The sequence below is a fragment of the Amblyomma mixtum genome, chromosome 8, assembly GCF_055824585.1.
Source record: "Amblyomma mixtum isolate Tamu chromosome 8, ASM5582458v1, whole genome shotgun sequence".
Classification (NCBI taxonomy): domain Eukaryota; kingdom Metazoa; phylum Arthropoda; class Arachnida; order Ixodida; family Ixodidae; genus Amblyomma; species Amblyomma mixtum.
Genome location: NC_143019.1, coordinates 44,196,467 through 44,219,716, shown reverse-complemented (window position 1 = coordinate 44,219,716; position 23,250 = coordinate 44,196,467). Strand labels below are relative to the sequence as shown.

The 23,250-nt window shown below is 54.6% G+C and overlaps 1 protein-coding gene across 2 annotated transcripts in view; it reads right to left on the bottom strand.

Moving 5' to 3' along the window:
* Reph (Regulator of eph expression) overlaps nt 1–23,250 on the bottom strand; it is a 140,020-nt gene that overhangs the window by 54,213 nt on the left and 62,557 nt on the right. For both annotated transcript variants that reach the window (XM_089557173.1, XM_089557172.1), the window contains one exon: nt 12,568–13,181. In XM_089557173.1, the coding sequence (XP_089413299.1) occupies nt 12,568–13,181 (614 nt within the window). The remainder of the gene's footprint in view (nt 1–12,567; nt 13,182–23,250) is intronic.

The following is a 23,250-nucleotide window of genomic DNA, read 5'->3' as shown; positions in this document are numbered from 1 at the left end:
GCGCCTCCTCCTCCATAAAGCTCGGTTACTTTGTGAAACCACGCCGCTCGCGCCGTCCGGGAATACATTACCGCGCCAGAATCGTCAAACTCCGACAAGTGCGTCAGCCGGTCGCCGCGGCTATTACGCCAGGCAGAGCGCGCAGGCACGAACGAACACACACACAGCGAAGGTCGCGGCGGTTCGCGTCAGAACGAGAGTTGAGGCGCGCGCCCCTCGACGCCGGCGGCCGGATTCCATAAACACGCATAGGTTCGTGCACAGTTTGACGAGCCCAAATGGGCGCGGCAACAGCGTGGCTCAGACGAAGCCGCGTGGAGGCAGGGCAAAAAAAAAAAACGAAACTAAACAAAAAATACCGCGCACGTTTACGACCGCGCGGCCGACGGAACACCCGCTCGTTTCTCCGCGGCGCCGCTTCAAAGGACGCCGCGTACGCGCCCGGAACTTCAACAACTCGAATGGGCATTCGTCGCGCGAACTGTAAATTATTGGTAGCGCGCGGGCGAGCCGCCGCCGGAGCGGCTCTTTCTTACCAGCGCCAGAATGAACGTCACTCTGAAGAAAGCAATTGCCTAAAATATGGGCTTCAATCTTTCAGTGGCACGGACGTGCCGGCGGCTTCCTATATACGGCTGCAAACGCCGCCTCTCTCTGCTTCCCTTCTCGGCTCACTTCACCGCCACTGACAGGAAAAAGATGAAGATCAGAACTCGAGGCAAGAAAGAGGACTTTCAGGAATAGTACGATGTTGAAAAAGAATACTGTGTTTACTTTTTTTCTTGGGGAGGTCATCGCACAGGGGGCACTGTTTCACTAGCTTCCAAAGCTCCACATTCCAACATGAAACGAGCCCCACTCTATGTTAAGACGAAATGGACACCCGTTGCAATTGCCAGCACGACTCTCCGGTTTTTTAGAACTGCCATACACGTTCTCCAGCACAAATTTCAAATCCAAAACTGAACTAAACTGTTCGCTCTACTGGGCCTGTTTCGAAAAGCGAAGTATCTGCTCGCTCCAAACGATCGGCGCCTTACCGAACAGACCTCAAAGACGACGAAGCGGGCGAGTGACAAGGTGCGAATAAATGCGACGCATCAGGCTCGAATGACGGTTTCAAACGCACACGTCAGGCCCGCATGCATGTCTCGGAAGAAAGTACGGATCCAGGCGATGAGGAAGTCAAACTTCCGTCGTTAGCACCAGAGCATTTTGGCTGGCTACAACGACGGCAAACATGGCGGAAACCAGAGGCGAACAACAGCGGAAGTGACGCAGTCCGGTGCGGTCTTTCCGACTTGCCTGCCCTCGCGCGACGCCAAGTACCACTGCCGAGACACTGACAGCAACCAGACCTTTTTTCGGAAACTCAACTTGCCCTCTCCTCAAAAAGAAGACACGCAGACGCAAGCTCACAAAAAAAAAAAAAAAACGATGAGCTGTATACAAAAACACGAACACAGACGCTTAACAGACACCGAAGCCGATGTTAGGAGGCCAAAGCAGAGTCACGAGCAAACAAGCGAAGAGGAAGGCAAGATGGAAAAGAAATGACACCAGAGACAAAGGATCAAAGTCGGCGAGTGGAAAGCCCTGCCAAACGACGACAACGATCCTGCAAGGCGCAATGACAAAGAAAGAAAGATGAGGAGTGGAAGAATTAAAGCAAAGCTAAAGGAAGCCAAAAACCAGAAAGGGTAGCGAACCGGCTCGCTCGTTAAGGCGCCTTGTTTCTTTCCGCGAGAGTGCAGGGGGAAGGGGGGGGGCTTCTCCCCTTTTAACGACCACGCCGCCGAACGCCGCCGCACCCCCGTACACCTCAAGCAGAGCGCGGGTAGTACGAGCGCGGCGTTACGCTCGGCGCGCGCCCTCACGTAGCTACAACAATGGTTCTCAAGGTCGAAGCGCACGAACGACGGGCGAGCCACGTCCCCCACGAACTAAAAACCGGAAAATAAAAAAAAAAACAATAAAAACGGGCGAATGTAGAGCTATTAGGCGGAGGCCAGCAGGGCAAGTAACTCGTGTAACGATGGAAGCGGCGCCCAATAAGCGACTCAAGGGCGTGCTCCCGGAAACCCGAGGGCGCCACCATAGTGAGGCGGCGTCACAACGCTAGGCAAACAAGCGCTGGCCAAGCGGTGATCAAAACGGGAACATAGTCTTGAGAGTAACTGGGTTCCGAACAAGAGACAATGAAGAAACAAGCAGCCACGCACCTGTCGAAACGTCAAAAACGATTACACGAGGCAGGATGTATCGCAGTTGCCGGGCGCGCTGTTCAATAACTATACGCTCCGAGACGCTACAGTGCTTTGCCAGGAGCAAAACAGGAATGAACTTTGCGTCCCAGGGAACACGAGAAATGGTTAAACCGGCTATAAACGCGGATAAAAGAAGGTTTCACCTCGAAGCCACCCACAAAAAGCGCAAAGAGCACGATAGGAGGAACCTGAAGCCGCGCTACTGCTTCGCGGTGAAACCTACTTTTCTCCGCGTTTATTAGCCGGTTTAGCCATTTCTCATGCTCCCTCTAAGAATGACACATACCGCAGGACAACCCGAGTAAGCTAATTAGCACGGATTTTTAGACTGAAAGGCGTCCAAGAATTCCAACACTAATGCACTTCCCACCAGTCACCTACTGATAAAGCCCGTACATTCAAGAGACTTTTTCTTCACCGCCAATCCTACCAAATTTGGGGTGAAGTAACACCAAACCACGGTGCTCCCAAAGAATTTAGTAGGCGTTCACTAGCGAACAAGACAGACGTAGCAAAAGGATGCCGGAGAACAGAGCCGCTCTACTCCGCGGCCCGTTTTCCCACAAAGCCCGCTCGGGATTCCGCCGAGGCGCTTTCAAAGAGCGCCTCGTCCCGTGCACACGCGTTTCCTCTTTTCTTTTTGTTCGCGCATCTAAAAGTGCGAGCGCCTACCAACACGCCTAGAGCAGGCCGAGCGACAGATGGACGGATACACGGCAGGCCGCGTTCCGAGCGAACGGACACGGCGCCGGAGCCTCTCCCGGGATCCAAAAGGCCCCAAAAGACAAGGACGCGCCAGAGCGAAGGCCGAGACCCGAAACGGGGCGGGCGAGACAGGGAAGCAAGGAGCCGCGCGTAAGCCCGCTGCAGTGACCGAGGAGGCCAGGAGGCGGCAGACAGCAGTCCTCTGCGAGTCAGCGAGGAAGGCTCGCACAAACGAGGAGGAGGTGGACTGCGATGAGGGCTAAGAGGAGGGAGGGAGAGAGAGAGCAGCGGGGGGGGGGGGGGGGGGGGGGGGGATGGTGGATGAGACATGTGGACGCCACCTGCGAGGCGACACATTCCGCTCTCCTCCCGTGCTCTGCTGGCTCTGCTCGACACAGCACAGAGCCAGCAGAGGAGGACTGGCTTTGCGAGCGATGCGGAAAGCGCCTGCACCCGCCGTCGGAGATACCACCTGCGTGTCAGCTCGGAGCTATATCGGAGCCGAGGGAGAGCGCCACTTCGAAAGCGAAGCTCGGAAAAAAAAAAAAAAAAAAAAAAACAGGAATCGACATGAGACAGCCAGCCGGCAGGAATGGGGAAAACGTGGATCCTATGCACTACCGTTGCCGAATAGCATTGCCGTCACCAACTCACGTGCATGTTAACGGCGCACGGATACAGGTGACGTGAAATTTTTTTCGGAACCCAAAAGAAATTAGAACAGAGCTTAAATAGCAAGCAGCCACAAACTGAAGGGTGGCCTGCTTCTCACTTCCCTGCACGACTTGCATGATGCACCCTTCAACGCCTTACTAAGCCTCTAGGCTGCAATGAAATTCAGGGTCGTCAACATTCCGAAGGCTTGTGTTCCTTCTTCCTCTTTTACTCTCTCTCGAAAACTTTTGTGGTCGCCCGTACACAGTTCAAGGCTTGCGCAGTTCCTTGCGATCGTATGGGGCAACGGTACCGCTGCCACACTACGTAGGCTTCGTAGGCTCGCGTTCGGTAAATTGTTCCGGTAGCTGTGCGCATGCGCCCAATACGCATGTGCGCAAGCCATGGCCCAACAATTGGCGCTAATGGCATAGCGGTTCGCGCTAAAACGCCGTGTTTATGTCCCTCCCAGTAATGGGAAACCGCAGCTGAGGCTCGCTCGAGCTATGTGCATGGCTATGCTTTCGCTGCAGCAACATGTTCCTACACAAGAGATGAGCGCATGCTAACCGAGAGTCAAACCAAGCACTCGAGAAGCGTTGGAAGCGAGCCGTTGTGTTCGCCACTTATACATCCAAAAACACTACTGTCGAAGTCTAATACCAGACTTTAAACAGGGAACCGTCAAAGAGATAGGGATACATTCATTGACGGCCACGAATCTCAACAGTGGACTGCGTAATCCAGTGAAGGAATAGCTCCTCGGGATACCACAACTGCTGGTACCAGATGAAGAAACGGACGTGGCAAATGTAATCCGCCGGAGAGATGAAGGATAGTCTACAGGAGTCGGTTAGTCAGTTAGGGAGGGTCTAGAAAAGGAGTGGATGGCCTGAAAAACTGAAAAAGTTGACACGCTGCATCGATCTGTGCTGCCGCCAGCTAAAACACAGCAGGTGCAGAAGAGAGCCCGGCGGTCGGACGAGCTTAAGGACTGCGTAGGCTGGAACTGCAGGTGCCGCTGACGTCAGGCAGAGCTAACTGGAGATCACTGAGACACGCTTCTGTCCTTAAATGGGCGTAGAGATGATCATCAACATCATTACTTTGTGACATCCAAAGATAAGTCGGAACGCCTCTTCCTTCGAGCAAGGGAACGAAACAAGAGACACCACCTGTTCGGGAACCCGGATATGACAATCGCTAGCTAAGCAACGCCGAGCCAAGGTTTCGAAACACGCCGGAGTCGGTGTCACAATCCGGCTTTATATGCTCTTTTCCTCTCTGACAGTGAACAGCGCGCGGTATATACACACCGAGGTGCATTGCAAAATGCAATCACTCATTGCATTCGTTGTAACGCCGGGACGTTGCAACTGCAAGATTTTTTTTTTTTTGCCGAACGACTGGCTAGACAGCGAGGGAGAATACCTCCGAGAGAAAAAAATAAACAGGACGAAAAAAAAAACGGTATCAGGTAACGACTTCCGCATCGTATAGTACGGGAGCAAGCCGAGACGCAACAACGCCGCCCAAAAGACAAGAGCACACGCTCGGGCGTGTGTCTCGACGCCGCGACGAGCTCGCTAGCTAGCGGTACAGGACGAGAGATGGAAGAAAAAAATAAAAACAAACGCTCGTCCGTCGTCTGTGACAATCATAAATCACTTCCCGCAGAGACGTACATGCCGTGAGGGAGCCACGCGTGCGCGCACAACATCCCCCCCCCCCCCCCCCACACACACACACACACACACACGCGCGCGCACGCTACATGAAGCGTTCCTTGCTGCCATCTCACTGTCGGAGCCAGCAAACACACACACACGCACCCACACGCACGCAGCAGTCTGCGGAAAACACTTCGCATTCATACACGACGGCGCGCAGCTCAAAAAGAAAAAATACACAGAAACGTTCGCGGAATAACACAATATTGTAACTTGGCGACCATTCCACTGCGCTTCCAAAACACAGCCAACACCAAGAGCTGGAAGGGGAGGTGGGGCGGAAAGGAGGTGGACACATTCCCGCGAATATTCGCCGGCACTGAAAAGGCGACGCATTTATAGCTCGCGATGCCTGCTGCCGCCGCAGCCAAGCATCGCGCCTAGCACGCTTCAGTGAAATTCAATTTTCGCCCCTCAGCCGGCATCCACGCTGCGAACTTCGCCGGCAGGACCCACGACTAGCGTGAGCGCAACGCCTCCAGCTCCCACTCCCCCACCCCTCTTCCACCAACGCTCGGTTCTAAGAACGCTATCGCCGCCTAGCGGCAGCAGCAGCGGCGCTTGTCCAAATCGAAGCGGTCCTGAAGGCACGACGCGAGGTGAAAGCGCGGCGAGCAACGCGCATGCATGACAGGCGCGCAATACAATTTCCCTAGTATAAGTCATCGGCGCCCGAAAAATGATGTTGGCTCTCGAGTACCGACGGGATGACGGCGGAGGACGTGGAAAACAGTCGTCGGCTCAAATTGGATCACAAAGGAGCGTGCGATATGTAGCTTTGCGTTTCAGTTTACGGTTTATGGGGGTTTAACGTCCCAAAGCGACTCAGGCTATGAGGTACGCCGTAGTGAAGGGCTCCGGAAATTCCGACCACCTGGGGCTCTTTGAAGCTATAGTAGGGTACGGCTTATTAAGAAAGAAGTGGCAGGTGCCCTTCAAAGGAGGTCTCCCAGACAATGGCGTCGACTGACTGTCATGACGTTGCGGTTAATCAGGTTAACCCATGGTTACTGTCCTTGCCCCTGGCAACCTCCTGCAATGCAATGCTAATAAAAGGTGCATGGGAATGAACCGCGACGTCATGACAGGCGGTCTGATCTGGCGACAAACCGTTAAATGTCGAGACCATGTGACCGAGACCACGAAATCGTGTTCCTAGCAAAGCAAGTCTCGCATGCTGCCCGGAGCCGCTGCCTAGAGCTTACATCAAGCTTAAATTGAAACGCACTAACGCTCTTAAAATAAACAAAAATTGAGGGCACCTCGGGGGCTCAGCCTTCTGGACAGGTGTCACAGGTCTTCCCCAAAAGACACATTTCACCAAATGTTCTTCGGAAAAACGAGCAGCGCTTTAACTGACCCAGTACGCCAGTACCGTCAAGTTCCTACAACGAATCTCAAAAATAAAAAAAAAGAAAAACGAAAAACAATTCGCCGCTCTCCAGACTGCCCGGCATGCCGAGTGAGGACGTGTTCGGAACCGAGCCGTGCGCCGGCGGGCTATAGCGGAGAGGGTCCAGACTAGTCGGACTCGAAGAGAGCACCGCACTCGAGAGGACAGTGAAACACACCGCGTACGAGAGAGAAAACAAAAAAAAAAAGCGGAGATAAAAACACGATAAAGAGACCCGTCCTCGGCTCGAGCGAGCGGCTGCAAAAACGAAAGTGCAAGTGCCACATCCAAGAGGGATACCGGGATAGGAGGACAATCAGCGATACCGGCTAAGGCAGCGGAGGCCAAGCACCAAATGCACCGAAAAAAAAAAAAATGCGATTAACGAACGAAAATGGAGAGAGAAGGCGAACGAAAAATGGAGAGAGAAGGCTGGCTGCAGCGCAAACCACTGCCGCAGCTCGCAGCGGTGGAAAAGCATGGAGGAAAAGAAGAAAGAAAAGAAAAAAGCAAGGACGGAAACGAGCCGACGCTAATGGGCGGTCAGCGTATCCGGCACGAACAGGGAACGTTATCACCCGTCCAGCGAAGAGGACTACGCACGAGTAAACGAAGGCAGCGAGCAGGCCGCAGCTACACCATCGGAGCAAGCAGGCAGCGAGCATCATGGAAGACGAATTAACGAAATAGAAAGTAACAAGACCCAAGACGCAGCCCAGGGAAACAGGAAAGGAGGAAGAAGGCGGACAAATTAACAAACGCCCGGGAGAGAAAGAAACGGTTTAGAGGGGGAGATAGTAGGCGGAGTTAACAGCAAGCGGGATGCGAAAGTGAAGCCCCGAAGTCAGCGCGTAAAAGCAGCGATGTTGCAAGAAGCAACAAAACAAAAAAAGTTCGAAAGACAGATTGGAAGGAGGAAGGGAGGAAAGATAAGAATGGAAAGAAGAAAGGCGGCAGACAGAAAGAAGCGAGGGTAAGCGGAGGGGGCCAAATCCCAAGACGGAATCGCAATTAGCCGGAAAGGCCGCAGCATCGCGAAGGCCGTAGTAGGGGAATCAGGGAAGGGGGTGGAGGGGGGAAGAAAACGAATAAAAAATGGTCCCGACGCGACGTTCGTCGTCGGCGAACCTCGGGGAGGGCGTCCGGAAAGGGTAATGGTAGGGGACTCACGAATTCGGGAACGATAGCGCAGGCCTGCAGTCAAAAAGGTAGGTAAATAAACCAGCGGTCTATACTTCACGAGAGGGACTGGAAGGAATAACCCGCGGTGCAGAGCTGGAGAGCCACGCCGAAATGCCCATTCCAACGACGACGTACGGAGAGAGAGAGAGAGGGGGGGGGGGGGGGGTAGCACTAATCAATAGCTTGCTGGAAGACCAAGTTGAAGAGAGGGAGCCCAGCTGCTTCCTCGGAAAACGCGCAAAGACGAGCCGGCTAGGCGGCGCAAAATTAGCAGCCGCTGTTGCTGCTGCAACGTCACGTGACAGCGGGAGAGGCAGGATACCATCAGGGCTGCTCTCCTGCCGTTCCTAGCTCCTCGTGCCCGATAAGGGGAAAATACCTGTTTTCGGGGTTTATAGAAGAAAGGAAACGGAAAAGAACAAAGCGTTCGAACGTAAATTTAGAGCGTCAAAAAGAAAACGGTCCGCGCGCATTTACAAGTAAAAAGAAGAAACTTCTCATTCATGAGCGAAAACAACCCAAGCAACAAATACCTCCCGGCCTGACGTCTCAGCGAAGAGATGCTACTTCTGCTGGGAGTCGCAGACGCCGCGAGGGACGCATTCGAAAGACTTCGCCGTTTCACAGCTGCGCTTTCACATGCCTAGCTAGTCCAGACAAGGTTGTGGGAATCTGGCTTTCCGCCGTCGCCTTTGCGCGGCTGTGCCGGCCGCCCGCGTTGTTTCTCCTCTTTCCCTTGCTCCCGCCTCAGGCGGTGGAGAGGCGGCTGGGTGACTAATCACTGTCATTTAGCCACAGCTCCGCCCCGGCTCCCCAAGGGCCTTTGCCATTGGCGCCTTTTGGCGGGAATCCGGGACCCGTTTTGGCGGCCGCGCATCCCGCGACCGTCCGAGCGGGGCCCAGAGAGAGAGATCCCTCCGAGACAGCGTAAGGTGCGTACGTTACTGTTTGTCCCTGCCGGCCTTTGCCGCTCGGACCAGTGCATATACTCGAGCTCGCCCGCACGTGTCCTCTGACCTGCAGCGGCTCGAGCCTGTCCAGCGGGGTCCAGCGACCTCCGACAGGCGTACCTTGCGTTTATTGCCCACTCTCTCTCGCAACCGGCCCAACGGTCGACACGAGAGGGAGATCACAGCACTGCCGCGGGGACATTCTCCTGCAGCGGCGTGCTAGCGGCGCGCATTGCTCGAGTCGCTTCGTGCGCGCAGCGGAGCCTTGCTCCTCGCGCGCCCCCGGGACGGGGTGACGATTGAGTGTGTGTGTACTGCTGAAGGACGACGTGAATAAACGTCTCCTTGGTGAACTTGGAGGCCTATTTCTTTGCGGCGAATCGCTCTCCTCCCAGCGGAGGTTGAGTGCGCTGCAGCGGTGTCCCAGTGTGTGTGTGGTGACGGCTGATCGGGGCCCTTGGCTCGCGCGAAGCTCGAACCCGCGGTGGTTGGTGGCCTTTGTCCACGTAGAAACCCACAAGGTATAACTTGGAAGTGCAAGAGAGAAAGTCTGGGACAGTTGGGTTCACAGACAGCCAAAAAGAAGCACGCAGATGGATGTTCTGATTAAATGCAGACCGCTATCCCACTTGGAATCGGAAAGCGTGATACCTAAACTTCTCTCGAGTCGCAAAAGCTTCCCGATGTATACTAAAGGCGTCAAAAGACTTCGAAACCAGAGAAAAACTTAGGAAAACGTTGCTGATCTGAGTGGATGGAGTGTTGAGTACAAAAGAAAACTGGGCAATCATTTGAGGTACGAGATAATTTCACACATCGTAGCCGAGAAGACAACCAGATGACTCCGTTGGATTATCTTTGAAATTGATCACTCAATTAATTTCCTCCTGGCTAGAAAAATGCCGCAATACGCGGATACGGAGGCAGCACTAGCGAGCGGGCAGAGCTAGGCTATTTTTCATGAGCGGTGACGTTTCTGGGATTAACTCCGTGGCGTAATGCAGACGCTCAAAGAACGATGGGACAGTTCTCACAACCAGGCGGGCGACGGTGGTGGCAATGTTTCATCGACCCCCACACTTTCCTCATTTTCTGGGACCGCCGAGCGCTGCGTGTTCTATTTCAGAAAAAAAAATAAAGAAAGAAAGAAGGAAACGACAGCTCCAGCCAGCCTTGGCCTTCTGCGCCACTCCCGTGAACAATTACGGCGGGAGTGGCGAAAGAAAAAGCAAGATAACCGAGGAAAGAATACCCGGCGTAGACGACTATAGGACGACTATGACTAGAAGGAAAGTCTAGCGCAATTAGAAGCAACGGTGTCCTCAAGCAACTCCAGAGGGGTACACTCGCGTGGCATATCATCATCATCATCAACCTGACTACGCCCACTGCAAGGCAAAGGCATCTTCAATGTCTCTGCAATTAACCCCGCCCCTTCCTAGCTGCGGCCACCGAATCCCCGCAAACTTCTTAATCTCATCCGCCAACATAACTTTCTGCCACCCTCTGTTACGCTTACCTATTCTTAGAATCCACTCCGTTACCCTTAATGACCACCGCTTATCTTGCCTTCGCATTAAATGCCCTGCCCAAGCCCATTTCTTCCTCTTGATTTCGACTAAAAAATCGTTAACTCGCGTTTGTTCTCTGGCCTACTCAGCCCTCTTCCCGTCTCTCCACGATACATCGATCATTTTCCTTTCGATAGCTCGCTGAGTTGTCCTTAACTTAAGCTGAAGCGTTTTCGTTAGCCTCCACGTTCCTGACCCATTGGTTAGTGCCGGTTAAGATACCTGGCATATACCGTTCCAGAAAGGGCGCCGACTGTCGCGATCACGCCCGACCCGGAGTGAATAGGAGAGCTGCGACATCGCAGAGAGCGAACGAAAGCCTCGCGAGACGATCACTAGAAGGGCATATATCCCGAGACAAGCACACAGCACATCAGCTATTTAACAATGGAGTTACCACAGCTGCGTCTAGACATCCTCAGAATGCCACAGTTAGCGCTAAGCTCTACCCGCATAACAATGCCGAGACCTGACAACGGCTGCGGTTAGGGGGCCGGATAGCAGAATCGACGGAAAAGAATGACAACAACGCAGATCGACCCATAGATGCGGCGGTGCAGCTGTTACTGTCGACACTGCCGAGGCGAGACTCGCTCTGTGCCTGTACTCCCGCCTCAGTGAAACAAGTACCAGACAGACGACAGATCGACGCCATCGGCTGTAGGGACTGCTTTCCGGGGGGTCACACTTGCCACTTGATTCTTGAGCTGCATCAGAACATAGACTATCCTCTGATACAACGCAACAACGAAGCAGCTTTTTCCCGGCAAATGTCCCCAACCCCCTTTCCGGCCAATGGCGTCAGCCGATTTTCATGAAGCTGCTATAGCGTGACAATGTAGGGAGACGGCTATTCCCGACCACAGGAGGAGGAGGGGACCTTTCATCTGCCATTCCTAGCACTGTCTTGCTAGCAGGATCACAAGATTAAGCCCGACGCCATTGGCTGGAAGAGGGTCCTTCGACGGGGAAAAGGCCGCTATATTCTTGAGTTGTATCAGACTACAGCGCTGCCGCCGAGTCTGAACACAATCCGCAACAACCTCTTGCCAATCCAGCCTCGCTGCTTTGAACGCTGCACCGTTTTGTCCATACGAACGCCGCAGAGAGGCGAGACTGCGCGACGCAGCGCCGCTGTTGAAGCGGAACGCGTTACGCCACGTTGTCGCACATTCGGTGAGCAGCGCCGAATGTTACGAAAACGGGCCCGCGCGCGTACGAGGGTGTTACAAAAGCCTCGAATATGGCGCGCTTTTTTCCCGAGGCTGCCGTGTTCACCGGTATGCATGCTTCGGCAATCGCGAGGAACGCAAAACGAGAGACGAGGATAAACCGAAGTTGAGAAACGGGAAGTAGTGATGATATATAGGCGCGGCCTTCCAGCGTTCGGGTGATTCAGTGAACCAGAGACGGCCCGTAATGACAATGCGGTAAGAGAAACTAGAGCCTGCTAGCGCATGGCAGAAAGGCGAGAGCACAAAGATTCATAGCAAAGCCAAAGTTCGAAGCAGCACCTACTCATATCCACCACGTAAGTCGACAAGTGCCATGCGGCGGAAGTAAATACGGGAAGGCGGCCAAAGATAACAGCGGGTAGCTGTCGAAGCCTCGCTGCATACATTCTTTTCCCCGAAATTGGGGGGGGGGGGGGGGGGGGGGGGGGCTCCACACCGCGTGAGCGACAATGGAAGCCCACCATTCTTCTGTAATCCAGTGGTTCCAGACCTTATTTGTGGAGGTGAACGTCGAACTGACGTGGGTGGCGGTGGTGCGATTGTACACCCTGGATTGCACAGGCGGGATTCCATTAACCTGCGGTACTCAAATAAGGTCATCGTTGGTAGACGTGGATCCTACGCACGTAGATGTCTTTTAACCAGTCATAGAGGTCTTTTCTCCCTAGCAGTACACTGCGAGGACAGCTATGATTGTAGCTTAACACGGTCCGAAACGCTCGCTGTATTCGCGCCGTACGCACTGGAAAGGGTTGGTGTGACTCGCTGTATTCGCGCCCTACTCGTACGCACTGGAAAGGGTTGGTGTGACTCTCTGCATTCGCGTCCTGCTCGTACGCACTGGAAAGGGTCGGTGTGAAAGAAGAGAGAAGGAACTGACCTGCTGCATCTTCTCGAAGTCGAGGCAGGGCCGCTGGACGGGTCCGCCGTCGACGAGCGAGAAGACGCCGAACGCGGTGCCTCCTCCGCCCCGGTCCTGCCGGTGACGCTTGCGCGGGCTGACGGCACACACCTCGAAGGCCGGGATGTGCGCCGAGGCGGACAGCGTCAGCGTCGCGGCCGACGACGACGACGAGGAGCCGACAACGCCCGGCGCCGCGTGGAACACCTTGGGCGGCGGCGAGCCGTTGTACGGCCGGTGCACGTGCAGCGGGGGCGACGCGCGAAACTCCACGGGCGTCGGGGGCACCACCACGGTCGACGAGGAGGACGAACGCTGCGATGAGGAGCGCGCCGACGAAGACGAAGTGGCCGAGCCGCCGCCGTGCACGCCGTTCATGACGGCCTCACCGCCGCCGCTGCGGCCGCTCCACGTGAGGTCGCGCACCTCTTCGTCGTCCTCGTCGTCGTCGTCCTCGTCTTCGTCGCCGCTCCGGCATCCGTTGGCCAGGGACCGCGGCGCGCCGTCGGCTAGCGAAGCGCCGGCGTCGTACTCCTCTTCGTCCGAGGACGTGTCGTCGCCGGCACCGTCAGAGCGGCTGCGGCGTAGCGACGCTGCGCACAAGAGAGAGAAAAAGGTTGATTCAGTCAGAGTTTGCAGTGGGCTTGTAAAACGCGACCCTCGTTAGACAGCAGCGACGTGACGGCCTTTGAATAGACAGTTTGGCGTTACGCTGGACTGAGTAAGGGACACGCATAAACACGTGCCTTTAAAAGCGCTCAACAAAGCCAACGTCGCCTGCCGTGCGAGAAGTCCAGCGCAGCGACATTACGGATCGGCTCAAATGTCAGCTACCCCTTCAGTGTAAAAGGGAACATGGTTTCCTTTCCGCTCTTTCCCTCTGTTATCGACAGAGACCTGGGAGCGCAATCATTCAGGTGTCCAGCCGAAACTGCTCCTAGGTATCTCACACGCCCCCCCCCCCCCCCCCCCAAAAAAAAAAAAAACAATAACCGAGCTAGACTGTACCTGTACACAACGTATGCTCAAATCGCAGTGATTCCAATCCGAAAAATTTGCACGTCCTTCCCAACTAGACGCATTCAGCAAGCTACACCCTTGGGCAAGGTCGACCCCTAATGCGCTGAGTACATCCTACAAGGCAGAACTACACATGCTCAGACGCTGCAGGTATTCAGTTAATCCGTGGCTAAATTCACCACTCCGCAGCGCGATAACACATAAGACAAACGAACCTACGACTGCATGTGCTTTTAGCTTTTTTTAAAAGAAAAAAACAAAGCACATTTTGTATTCTTTCTTTTGTTTTACTTTCTTTCATTGCAGATGACAGCCGTCAAGCAGCCGGCTCCGCTACCCTCACACCGGTCAATCAATCAATCAATCAATCAATCAATCAATCAATTTGTTTAAAGTAACGATCGGACAGTCCCTAATATACCGTCCTAAGCGGTAAATTGAGGAGATGATGCAGACAGCAGCAGGTTTCAAAGCCATTCCATACTAAGGGCAAAACAAAATAAATTAATGGAAAAAAAACTACTGCCCACACAAAGGCTTCAGCCACTTCTAGATAACTAGTGCGCCAAAGTTCCCATCGTTTTACTAAAGGTTCCACCTGCGAACTGGCCACACAGCACTTGGCTACTCCGGGCACTTATGCGAGATTTCCGCAGAGACATGCTCGAAGCGCGCTCGGCGGCGACCCACGGACTTCGAACGAGCCGGCTTCGGTGCGTGAAACTTCAAAGGGGAATTTCCCAGCGAAAGGTCAACGGCGGAAGCGAAGGAGCCGAGAATAAAAAAAAAAACATATCCACGTTTCCTACACAGACGGCGTCACACCGCGCCCCGCATCCCAAGGCGCCCGGTCGGCGCGCCGCGGGCGCGCCGACCCTAATAACCCCCCACGCAACCAGAGCGCGTGCGCCATTACCGCCGATTTGCAAAAGGGCGGGTAAACAAACCGGCGCAGCCGACGCACCCAGGGCATCGGCGGCGGCGCCACCGAGTCGAGCAGCGCGAGCGTCTCTTCTTCTAAACCAAACATCCGCTCTCGGTTAGCGAAGAACGTGCACTCCTTCACTCCCCCGCCCAGGAGAGGCCAACCGCCCGACAAAACAGCACTAAGTCCGCGCCCTGCGTAAAACTAGAACCGCGCAACGTTGCGGAAGCTGGCGGTGCCGGCGAGTACGGCTTCGCGAACCGCAAAACTCGCGGGCAAGAGCGATTCAGGATCGGTTGACGTCTTCCGCAGTTCGTGTCGTCGCACCCCAAATCGCAAGCGGCCAATCCGCGGCAGTCTTCGTCACTTGCCAATTGTTCCGTTCGCACCTCTGATTTAGCAGAACCGCAGGCGCGCAGCCCGCAACCACGCTGCACGGTTGTCGAGAGACGGAGCGCGAGGCTAGGGGGGTCAAGGGGGAGAAAGAAAAAGGAATGGAAACAACTGGTGAAAGCAGAAGCTTTGTTCGCCGCTTCCCGGGAGCGCGGTCGTTGTTGATACAGGCTAAGAAAGAACGCCACCAGTCAAGAAGAGCCCCGGAGAACAACAAGCAACACGGCAGATGAACCGGTAGGCGGGTCGCACGCCGGGTAGCGCCTCGTGCTGGCGCGCGCACACACACTGACACACACAAAAACCCAAACCCACGGCGGCTCCCGATCCGAGATCCGCGTCCAATGGAGTTTGATGCAGTCTCCGAGAGCCGAGACGACCATGAGACGTATTCCACTCTATATAGGTGCAACACCAAGCCTAGAATACTGGCCTCCTGCTGATCCGCCTACCTCAACATGACTAAGCCAAAGGTGGACGAACTTAGTGGGAAACCTAAGAAGCAAAGTCGTTGCGAACGGCTCCGCCGGATGGGGTTGCGCGTCATCTGCTGACGACAGATGAAAACAAAGAGGGTTCAGCTTAAAGGGCCACGGACCACCCCAGCTCAGCAGACACTCTCTACCTCTCTTTCAGCGAGCCTCCTCTCCTTCCACTCCCTCCTCGAAATTTTTCTCTCCCGCTCCTCGTCGAGTAGGCTCGGCAAGGCAAAATCACCCCTTCCTTCTCCGGTGTAAGCCGGAGGCGTGGTGTCTGTGGAGTGCGTCACAGGGCGACGTCATGGCCCCGCCTTCAATAGAATTCTTTTCTTGGTTTTTGCATTTTCTCCGCACACTGAACGATCGAGAGGCGCGATCGGCTCGACCACCTAGACTTGTTAGCGAGCGCATCCTTTCATACATCTGTTTGTCATTCCCAGTTAACGAGCCACCTTTTCATTTTCTTTTAGGCCTCCCCACCGTTTCACGAGCGGAGGGGCGGAAGTCGGTTGTGTTCGAAACACACGGCGAAGCGCGGACCGGCAACCGCCCGTTTGCTTTTCTCCATGCGTGTTTGTGTTCTGTGTGTTTGTGTCTTTTCTCCGCTCCAAAGCATATGTCATTCATTGGAGTCAAGGCGTACGCAAGATGCACGAAAGATAAGCGGTATGTGTGCGGAGCGGTAAAGTGGGCGAGCGAGGGAAAGGCTCTGCTGCACTACTAATTAAAACCTTGTTTTGGGGGGCTCGCATAGAAGAAAAGAAACTGAGAAGGGAGCGCGCACGCAGAGCGTCTCGTGACGGGATCACGGCGGGGGGGGGGGGGGGGGGGGGGGGGGGGCGAGCCAACTCCCTCAGTTTTACTGTTTTTTTACTTTTTATGGCTAGGGTTCAAGGCTGTCGCCGCACGCTCCCTCCACAGTTTTTTTTTTTTTTTGTTCCTTCATGCGGGTTTGTAGGCATGAGCCAGAACAGAAGGCGCTGCGGAAAGCGTTGTGCAGACGACGCGACGCCAAGGCTACGCCCAACCTTCTCCCGTCAGTCAGAACGATGCACCAATGGAGTGCCTTTAGCGAAAGTAGCCCCCCCTGACGTCAGCGGGGTGCAGAGTAGTGGGCCGGGCCCGTTTTTGAAGGAAGGAAAGAACGAACGGGCTTTGATTTGAATTTTCGCAGCTTTTCGGGGCGCGCATGGCTCTAGTATTTTGCAGAGTACGGTGGCCGCAACTGGCAAATGACAGGGTTAATTGGAAAGACATGGGAGAGACCTTTGCCAGGCAGTGGGCGTAGTCGGACTGATGACGATGATCAAAGAAAGGACACTTCTTTCGAAAGCCGGGCGAAGCCTTACATGACGCGATTAGCAGGGACCGCGCTAAACGCATGAAGTAACCTAGTATATTTACAGCAACTACGCTAACAGGCCACTGAGGCCATAGAAAGATAGAAAAAAAAAACAGACCCCGCTTGCGGGGATACGGTGGCTGCAACTGGCAAATGACAGGGTTAATTGGAAAGACATGGGAGAGACCTTTGCCCGGCAGTGGGCGTAGTCGGACTGATGACGATGATCAAAGAAAGGACACTTCTTTCGAAAGCCGGGCGAAGCCTTACATGACTAGCAGGGACCGCGCTAAACGCATGAAGTAACCGAGTATATTTACAGCAACTACGCTAACAGGCCACTGAGGCCATAGAAAGATAGAAAAAAAAAACAGACCCCGCTTAGAAAAAAAACGCAGTTACAATTAGGGCACGTATCGGAGCCGGAGGGCACGGGGTCCCGCTATTAGATGCGCCCGGCACCTGCGCGATTTCAGCACACATCCGCTTATTGCCGCGGAAAGCGCTTCCAGCGCCGCAACGGCAGTTGGTTGGGGGCCAACAAACAAAAACAAATGACACATGCGCTGCGTTGGTTGCCCGTGCGCGTACGCATGGATACGCACGTACGCACGCTTGGGCGAACATGAGCCGCCAAGTGACCGCTACGACGCGAGGACGAGTCACGATGCTAAGCAGAGAGACGGTAGACCAGAAGAAAGACCGCCAAGATACGCTACGAAGGCCTTGAGCGAACGCGTAAAAAGGAGATAGAGTCGTGCGCAATGGGAGAAATTTTCGCAATGGGAGAAAGCGAATTTTCTGGTTACTTCTCCACTGAAGTTCGGAATGACTTTCGGCGTTTACATGTCCAGTGAGGCAAAACTAGGCGACCTAGTTATAGAAGCGAAAAAAAAAACAACTGCTTGTCACGCATAATTATGAAGCAATCAATACTTCAATGCTCATACTTTGTTCCCTTTCATATTGCACACGACTGTACCTTCGAAGTACATCTTGCTAGGCGGGTTGGTTCGTGGTTCTAAATTGCCAACCTGTGTTGTCGCGCGCTAACCACATCGCGGCCGATTGCAGAGGATTCCGATTCCCAACGGTGGAATGACGTTGCCTAGGAAGTGTGCGTCCGTCCGAACGGTGTTCTTTCGACCGATACGCGATTACTGCGAGCTTCTCTGTTTGGGAACGTATGGCCTGAAAGCAGGCCCGACAAGTTGGTGCACAAAAGAGAGAGAGAGAGAGAGAGAGAGAGAGAGGTTCGCGAGAATGATAAAATAAATGCAACTTGTTAGCCCGGCGTTAGCAAGATTCCCACTGTACCTACTGATATTAAAAGAAGCCCGTTGCGTCGCAAGACAGTGCGGGCAGGGCATTTGTTTTTCTATAGCCCCAACCTAACCTCTGATATTAAAAGAGAGGCATCGCTGGGCTCTGGAACAGCAGGCCATTAGTAACGGATGGTGGCTTGTGCATTCACTCGGTTACGTTTTCTGACCCCTATACTAACCAGCGGCTGACTCCTGAGCTGCATATTCAAAGGAATGGCCCGCGAAGCGATAATATACTATGAAAATGTTCGCTGATCGTGCCGACTCTGAGAGCCTTGCTGAAAACTTGGCTACAAGCGCCATATTAGAATGCCAGTACTTGTAACGCATCAGCGCATGCTTTCTCTTTTTTAGAATGCCAGTACTTGTAAGGCATCAGCGCATGCTTTCTCTTTTTTCAGAGCACAATCGGGTGCGAACGTTCGAAGTTGCGATACTAAGATTCAAGGGCATTTCTGCTCTTAATAGTTGGTTCGGTTTTATTGGGTTTGACGTGGCTGTTCCGTGTGTTTTAATGTCTCATCACCTGACTATGGTACTTATAGTGCTTGATTTCGTTGTACGCCCCCCCCCCCCCCCTCTGCAATAATGCCTTCGGGCGCTGCAGGTATCTGTGAATAAATAAATTAAAAAAAAATCGCTGTGGCTTAGCTTGGTTAAGCCCGGTAATTGCGAAAGCAATATCCGTATGTACGCCATGGTACAGCTGGTAGTGTAGCTGGTGGTGGTGCTTGTGGTTAGACTTGTGGTGATGCATCGGTTATATAATCCAATCCAAACCAATCCAATCCCATGCAATCCATTCCAATCCACTCTAATCCAATCCATTCAACTCCTATCCAATCCAATGTAATCTAATCTAATCCAATCCAGTCCAATCTAATCTAATCCAATCTAATGCAATCAAGGTCAAATGACAAGGTGGTCACCGCCGCGGCACGATGGTGGTCACCGGCCGCGGCACGGCAAAGGCGTGAAAGTGCAAGTAGTATTGCTTTCCCAATAAAAACAAAGCGACTCGGGCTATGAGGAACACCGTAGTGGAGGGCTCGGGACAATTTCGACCACTTGGGTTCTTCAACGCGCACTGACATCGCACAGCACACGAGCCTCTAAAATTGTGCCTCCCTCGACATGCGGCTGGGATCGAAGCCGCGTCTCTCGGGTCAGCAGCAGAGCACCATAACCACTGAGCCACCGCGGCGGCTCCTACTTCAATAAGCGTCGAAAGAGGCTTCATTTTTATTTTTAAGAGTTTCCAGATTTTTTTCTGCGCAGCGTTCAAGAGGGAGAATTCGACACAAAGGGCGCAGGAACTAGAAGGGCGAGCAGCGCACCGGCGCCTAGAAGTTTACGAAGCTTCCATAGGAAGCAAGCGGGGGTGACGGACGGGGCGAAAGAAAATCGAAACCCGTGCATAGATGGCGGCGAGCTTGGTGCACAAGGGAGCGTACACAAGACAGGTTCCTAGGAGCGCGGTGGTGGAAGAAGAAGGAGGGGGGGGGGGGGGTACGGGCGCCAAGCTGCAGCTCCCTCGCGGGAAACGAGCGTGGCCGCGTCGTGTACTGCGCCGCGCTCGAACCAGGCACGGGCTTCACAGCGCGGGTCACGCCTATCCGACGCGGCGGCCAGAGAGGGGCGTGACCCTACGCGCTGCCTCGCTTCACGACTCGCGGGCACGCCACACAGCGGGAACGGGACGACGAAGACCACGCGAAGGCGAAGGGGGCGCACACGAAACAGCTAGCGCCCTCTCGCGGGCTGCAATCTCGAGGCAGCTGACGAAGGAGAGGAGGAAGGGACTCCTATTAGTTGCAAAGGGATAACGAACAACCGGAGAAAACCGCCGCCGAGGAGAGAGCGACGCAGCAGAGTGAACACTCGGCCCTCGGAGAACAAAGCGGCGGGAGAAGATGCTGCACACAGTGAGCTTACAACTGAGCGCCGGTGCCGAACGTACTGCGCTCCCGCGGCGCCAGGAAAAGACCTGCGCAGAGGTGATTTGTAGTGCAACAGCGCAACGATACGAGGCCGCAGGAAGAGCAGGGATGAAACATAGCGAGGCAGGCGACAGAGCAGGCGAGGGCTTATGCACGAGCTCCGAGCATCCAGTCCCAACTAAAGCGTCGTCCTCTTGGGACGTGTGGAACCTAAGCGGTAGCGCATGTACAGAGCGCTCACAGCTCTCGAGTTGTCAGTACCTGCAAATGTTGCGTGTTACTTGCCTGCAAGCATAAACTGCAAGTCAAGCTCGCAGTAATTGCCCAGTATTCACTGGCATGTGGTCTAGTCAGGACGCCAGTCCGGATGACTTATACTGAAACTAGAATACACTTTAGGCAAGATAAAAATTCGGCGCCTCTCTCGTTGCAGCAACGTAGCACTAGTCTCTCATCACCCGCAGCTTCGCAGAGCGGTATCTCGGCGAAGAAAAAAATCAGCTTCACGCCCAGTACAACGTGACAACGATATGCGCTAATGCCGCGTAACGCCCGGCACATCCCCCCCCCCTCTTCTTCAGAGAAGAAACCGGTGCCGCAAAGACGACGATAGCCAGCGCGACGCGATCGGCACTGACAAAGGACAGAGACGACACCAGAGCGCCTTTATCATCACCGTCGCGTCACGTAGCGCTCCCTCCTTTCCGCGGTCTCTTCCGATCGCCTCGCTTATCGCACGGAGGCGCGACGCGCCCCTAACGCGTAGGCAGCCAGCGCCGTCTTCTCCCAGTATCGCTTTCTTTCCACCCCGCGGAGAAAGTGGGAGAGGGGGGGGGAGAGTGCATGAGGAACAAAGCGTGCCGATTCGCAAATTTCTCGGCCACGTCTGGCGTAATTAGTGACGCAAAGCGGGCCGCGCCTGTGCAGCGTCTTCCCACGCTCGCCGGCAGCCATCAAGCAAGGGGCCAGCGCGCAAAGCCTACGCCACCGGCGGCCTCCAAACGAGACAAGGACGCGACGTGCTCCTTTTTGGCGCCCCGACGGAAACGCGGCCTCGAGAGGCACCGACGAAACAGCGCGTAACGACGAGGTAGGACGGCGAACAAACGGAAGCTGGCAACACAGTGTTGAAAAAACAGGAGCGATTGATAAACAACACGCAACGCTAAGCATGCGTGAACGGACACACTACCTTCACGTACCGCAACCGCGCCTTGAAATGAAGAACAAAACCGATCAACAACAACAACAAAAAAGATACTTGCACCAAGTTGAACGATCATATCTGCGCAGCCGCGTTACCGCAGCAATCACGTATTTGTGCTCCAAGCCAAACACTTTTCGAGGCAGCCCTCTCTATGGAGAATGTTCAACAGAAAACCTGACACACACACCAGGCAACGGGATGGTGACGTCAGGGCCACGGTGGTCAGGGCGCATGCGCGGAAGGATAGAAGGCGCGTACAATCAAGAAAGCGATCTGGGGACACCGGTTCTGGCCTCAGACCCTCCATCAAGGCACACATAGCTGAGAGCGTCTACTGTGCATAAACCTGTTCCACCATCCCTGCAACACTTGCCCATACGCCTATATGGCAGTCGTGTTCATACACTGAAGAAGCAACTGCGCATGATCCTGCGGCGAATAGCGAACTTGCAACCTCGCCGCCGGCAGCAAACGTTCCGCCGGTAAGTGGGGGAAACAAAAGGAAACCAAATGGACTACCCCGAGCCCCCGCTACACCTAAGCTCCGAAGCACGAGTTAATGCACATATATGGGAATTGGTTGTTCTCTATACTTCAGCTTCATAGATCGCTGGGAGTCACCACTGCTGGCGCAATGATGAAGCGGTTAAGCGATTAGCCACTACCCTGGGACGGCAGGTGCTGCCACCGGTGGGGCTTGTGTGAACCATGTTGCTCTCCCCGAGCACTTCTGGCGATCAATCATTAACTGGCGCCTGTCACGATGAGCAGTTTGCTCCGAATCCGGAGGGCAGGTTGTAATGACGCCACAAGGTCACGTGACCTAGGCGGCCACTTAGAAGATTTTTCTTGGACATTTCTCAAAAGATCAACGAAGTAGACGACGACGCCGGCTATTCTGCGGCAGGCATGAGCTGAGCTCTTAGCGTTATGTGTGCGCTTTCCTTGCATGTGAAAGACGCCTGCAGCTCGAAATGGAGGCGGCGAATAATAAAAATGTTGGGAGGGGAGATACGCCGCGCTATTAAGCGTATAATGCGCATACGAACTCCCTCGCAAGCAGAACGACGAACTAATCACCGGGGCGCCCACCCGAGAAACTGCCGCAATGCCGGCACGCTACCGCATCGACGACCATCATTCGCCCCGGCAGAGTGAGTGCGTGATAGGCGATGACAGCACCGCCACAGCAATCACGTGTACAAACAGCCCCCTACTCGCGCCGCTGGCGGCACCTGCCGCAATTTCTCTTTTTCGCGCGCTTGTTTCAGGACAGCCTTCGCGCCAAATCAGGAGGGAAACGAGAACGGGGGGGGGGGGGGGGGGGGGGCGAGCCGAACGACCGGGCTTTTGCAAGCGGCCGATCACGCCACCCGGCTTCGGCAGCAGCAGCAGCAGCAGCAGAACGGAGCCCAGCGACGCTCGCAACCAACCGAGTGGCCATGCATACATCCGCCGCCGGCGCTAAGAACGATAAACAAGAAAAAGAGACGAGCGCACGCCCCCACCGAAGCGCTGCAGCCTCTTCGTCGTCGGGCGAAAAACGACGGGCGTTCTAATGAGTCGCCCGGGTGTGCGCCTTGCTGCTGCTGCAGAGCCGTCGCCAGCGCGCCCCCATCAAAAGCGCGCACTCGCCTACAGCGTAAACACGCACACCACGAAGCATCGTCGCAATCATCGAACACACGTCGAGGGGAAGAGGAGGAGAAGGGAAGGATCCCCCGGAGCAGCGCGAAGCTAAAGTAAAATAAAAACCGGAGGAGTACGGGCGGCAGGCATAACGCGTACATTTCCGCGCAAGGCATTATCGCCTCCGCAACCGTACCAAGCGCCTAAGGGTGCGAGAAGAAGACAGGAGGGGGAGGGACCAAAGGATAAAGCAAAAACAAAGGAGAGAGAGAGAGACAACACGCCGCCAACAGGAAGAAGCCAAGAAAACGCCATCAAGCAGGGAGCGCGCGCGCAGAAAGAAGCCCAGACGAACAAGCAAACCGATAAAAAAAAAAAAGAAAGAAAGGACGATGGGAGAAT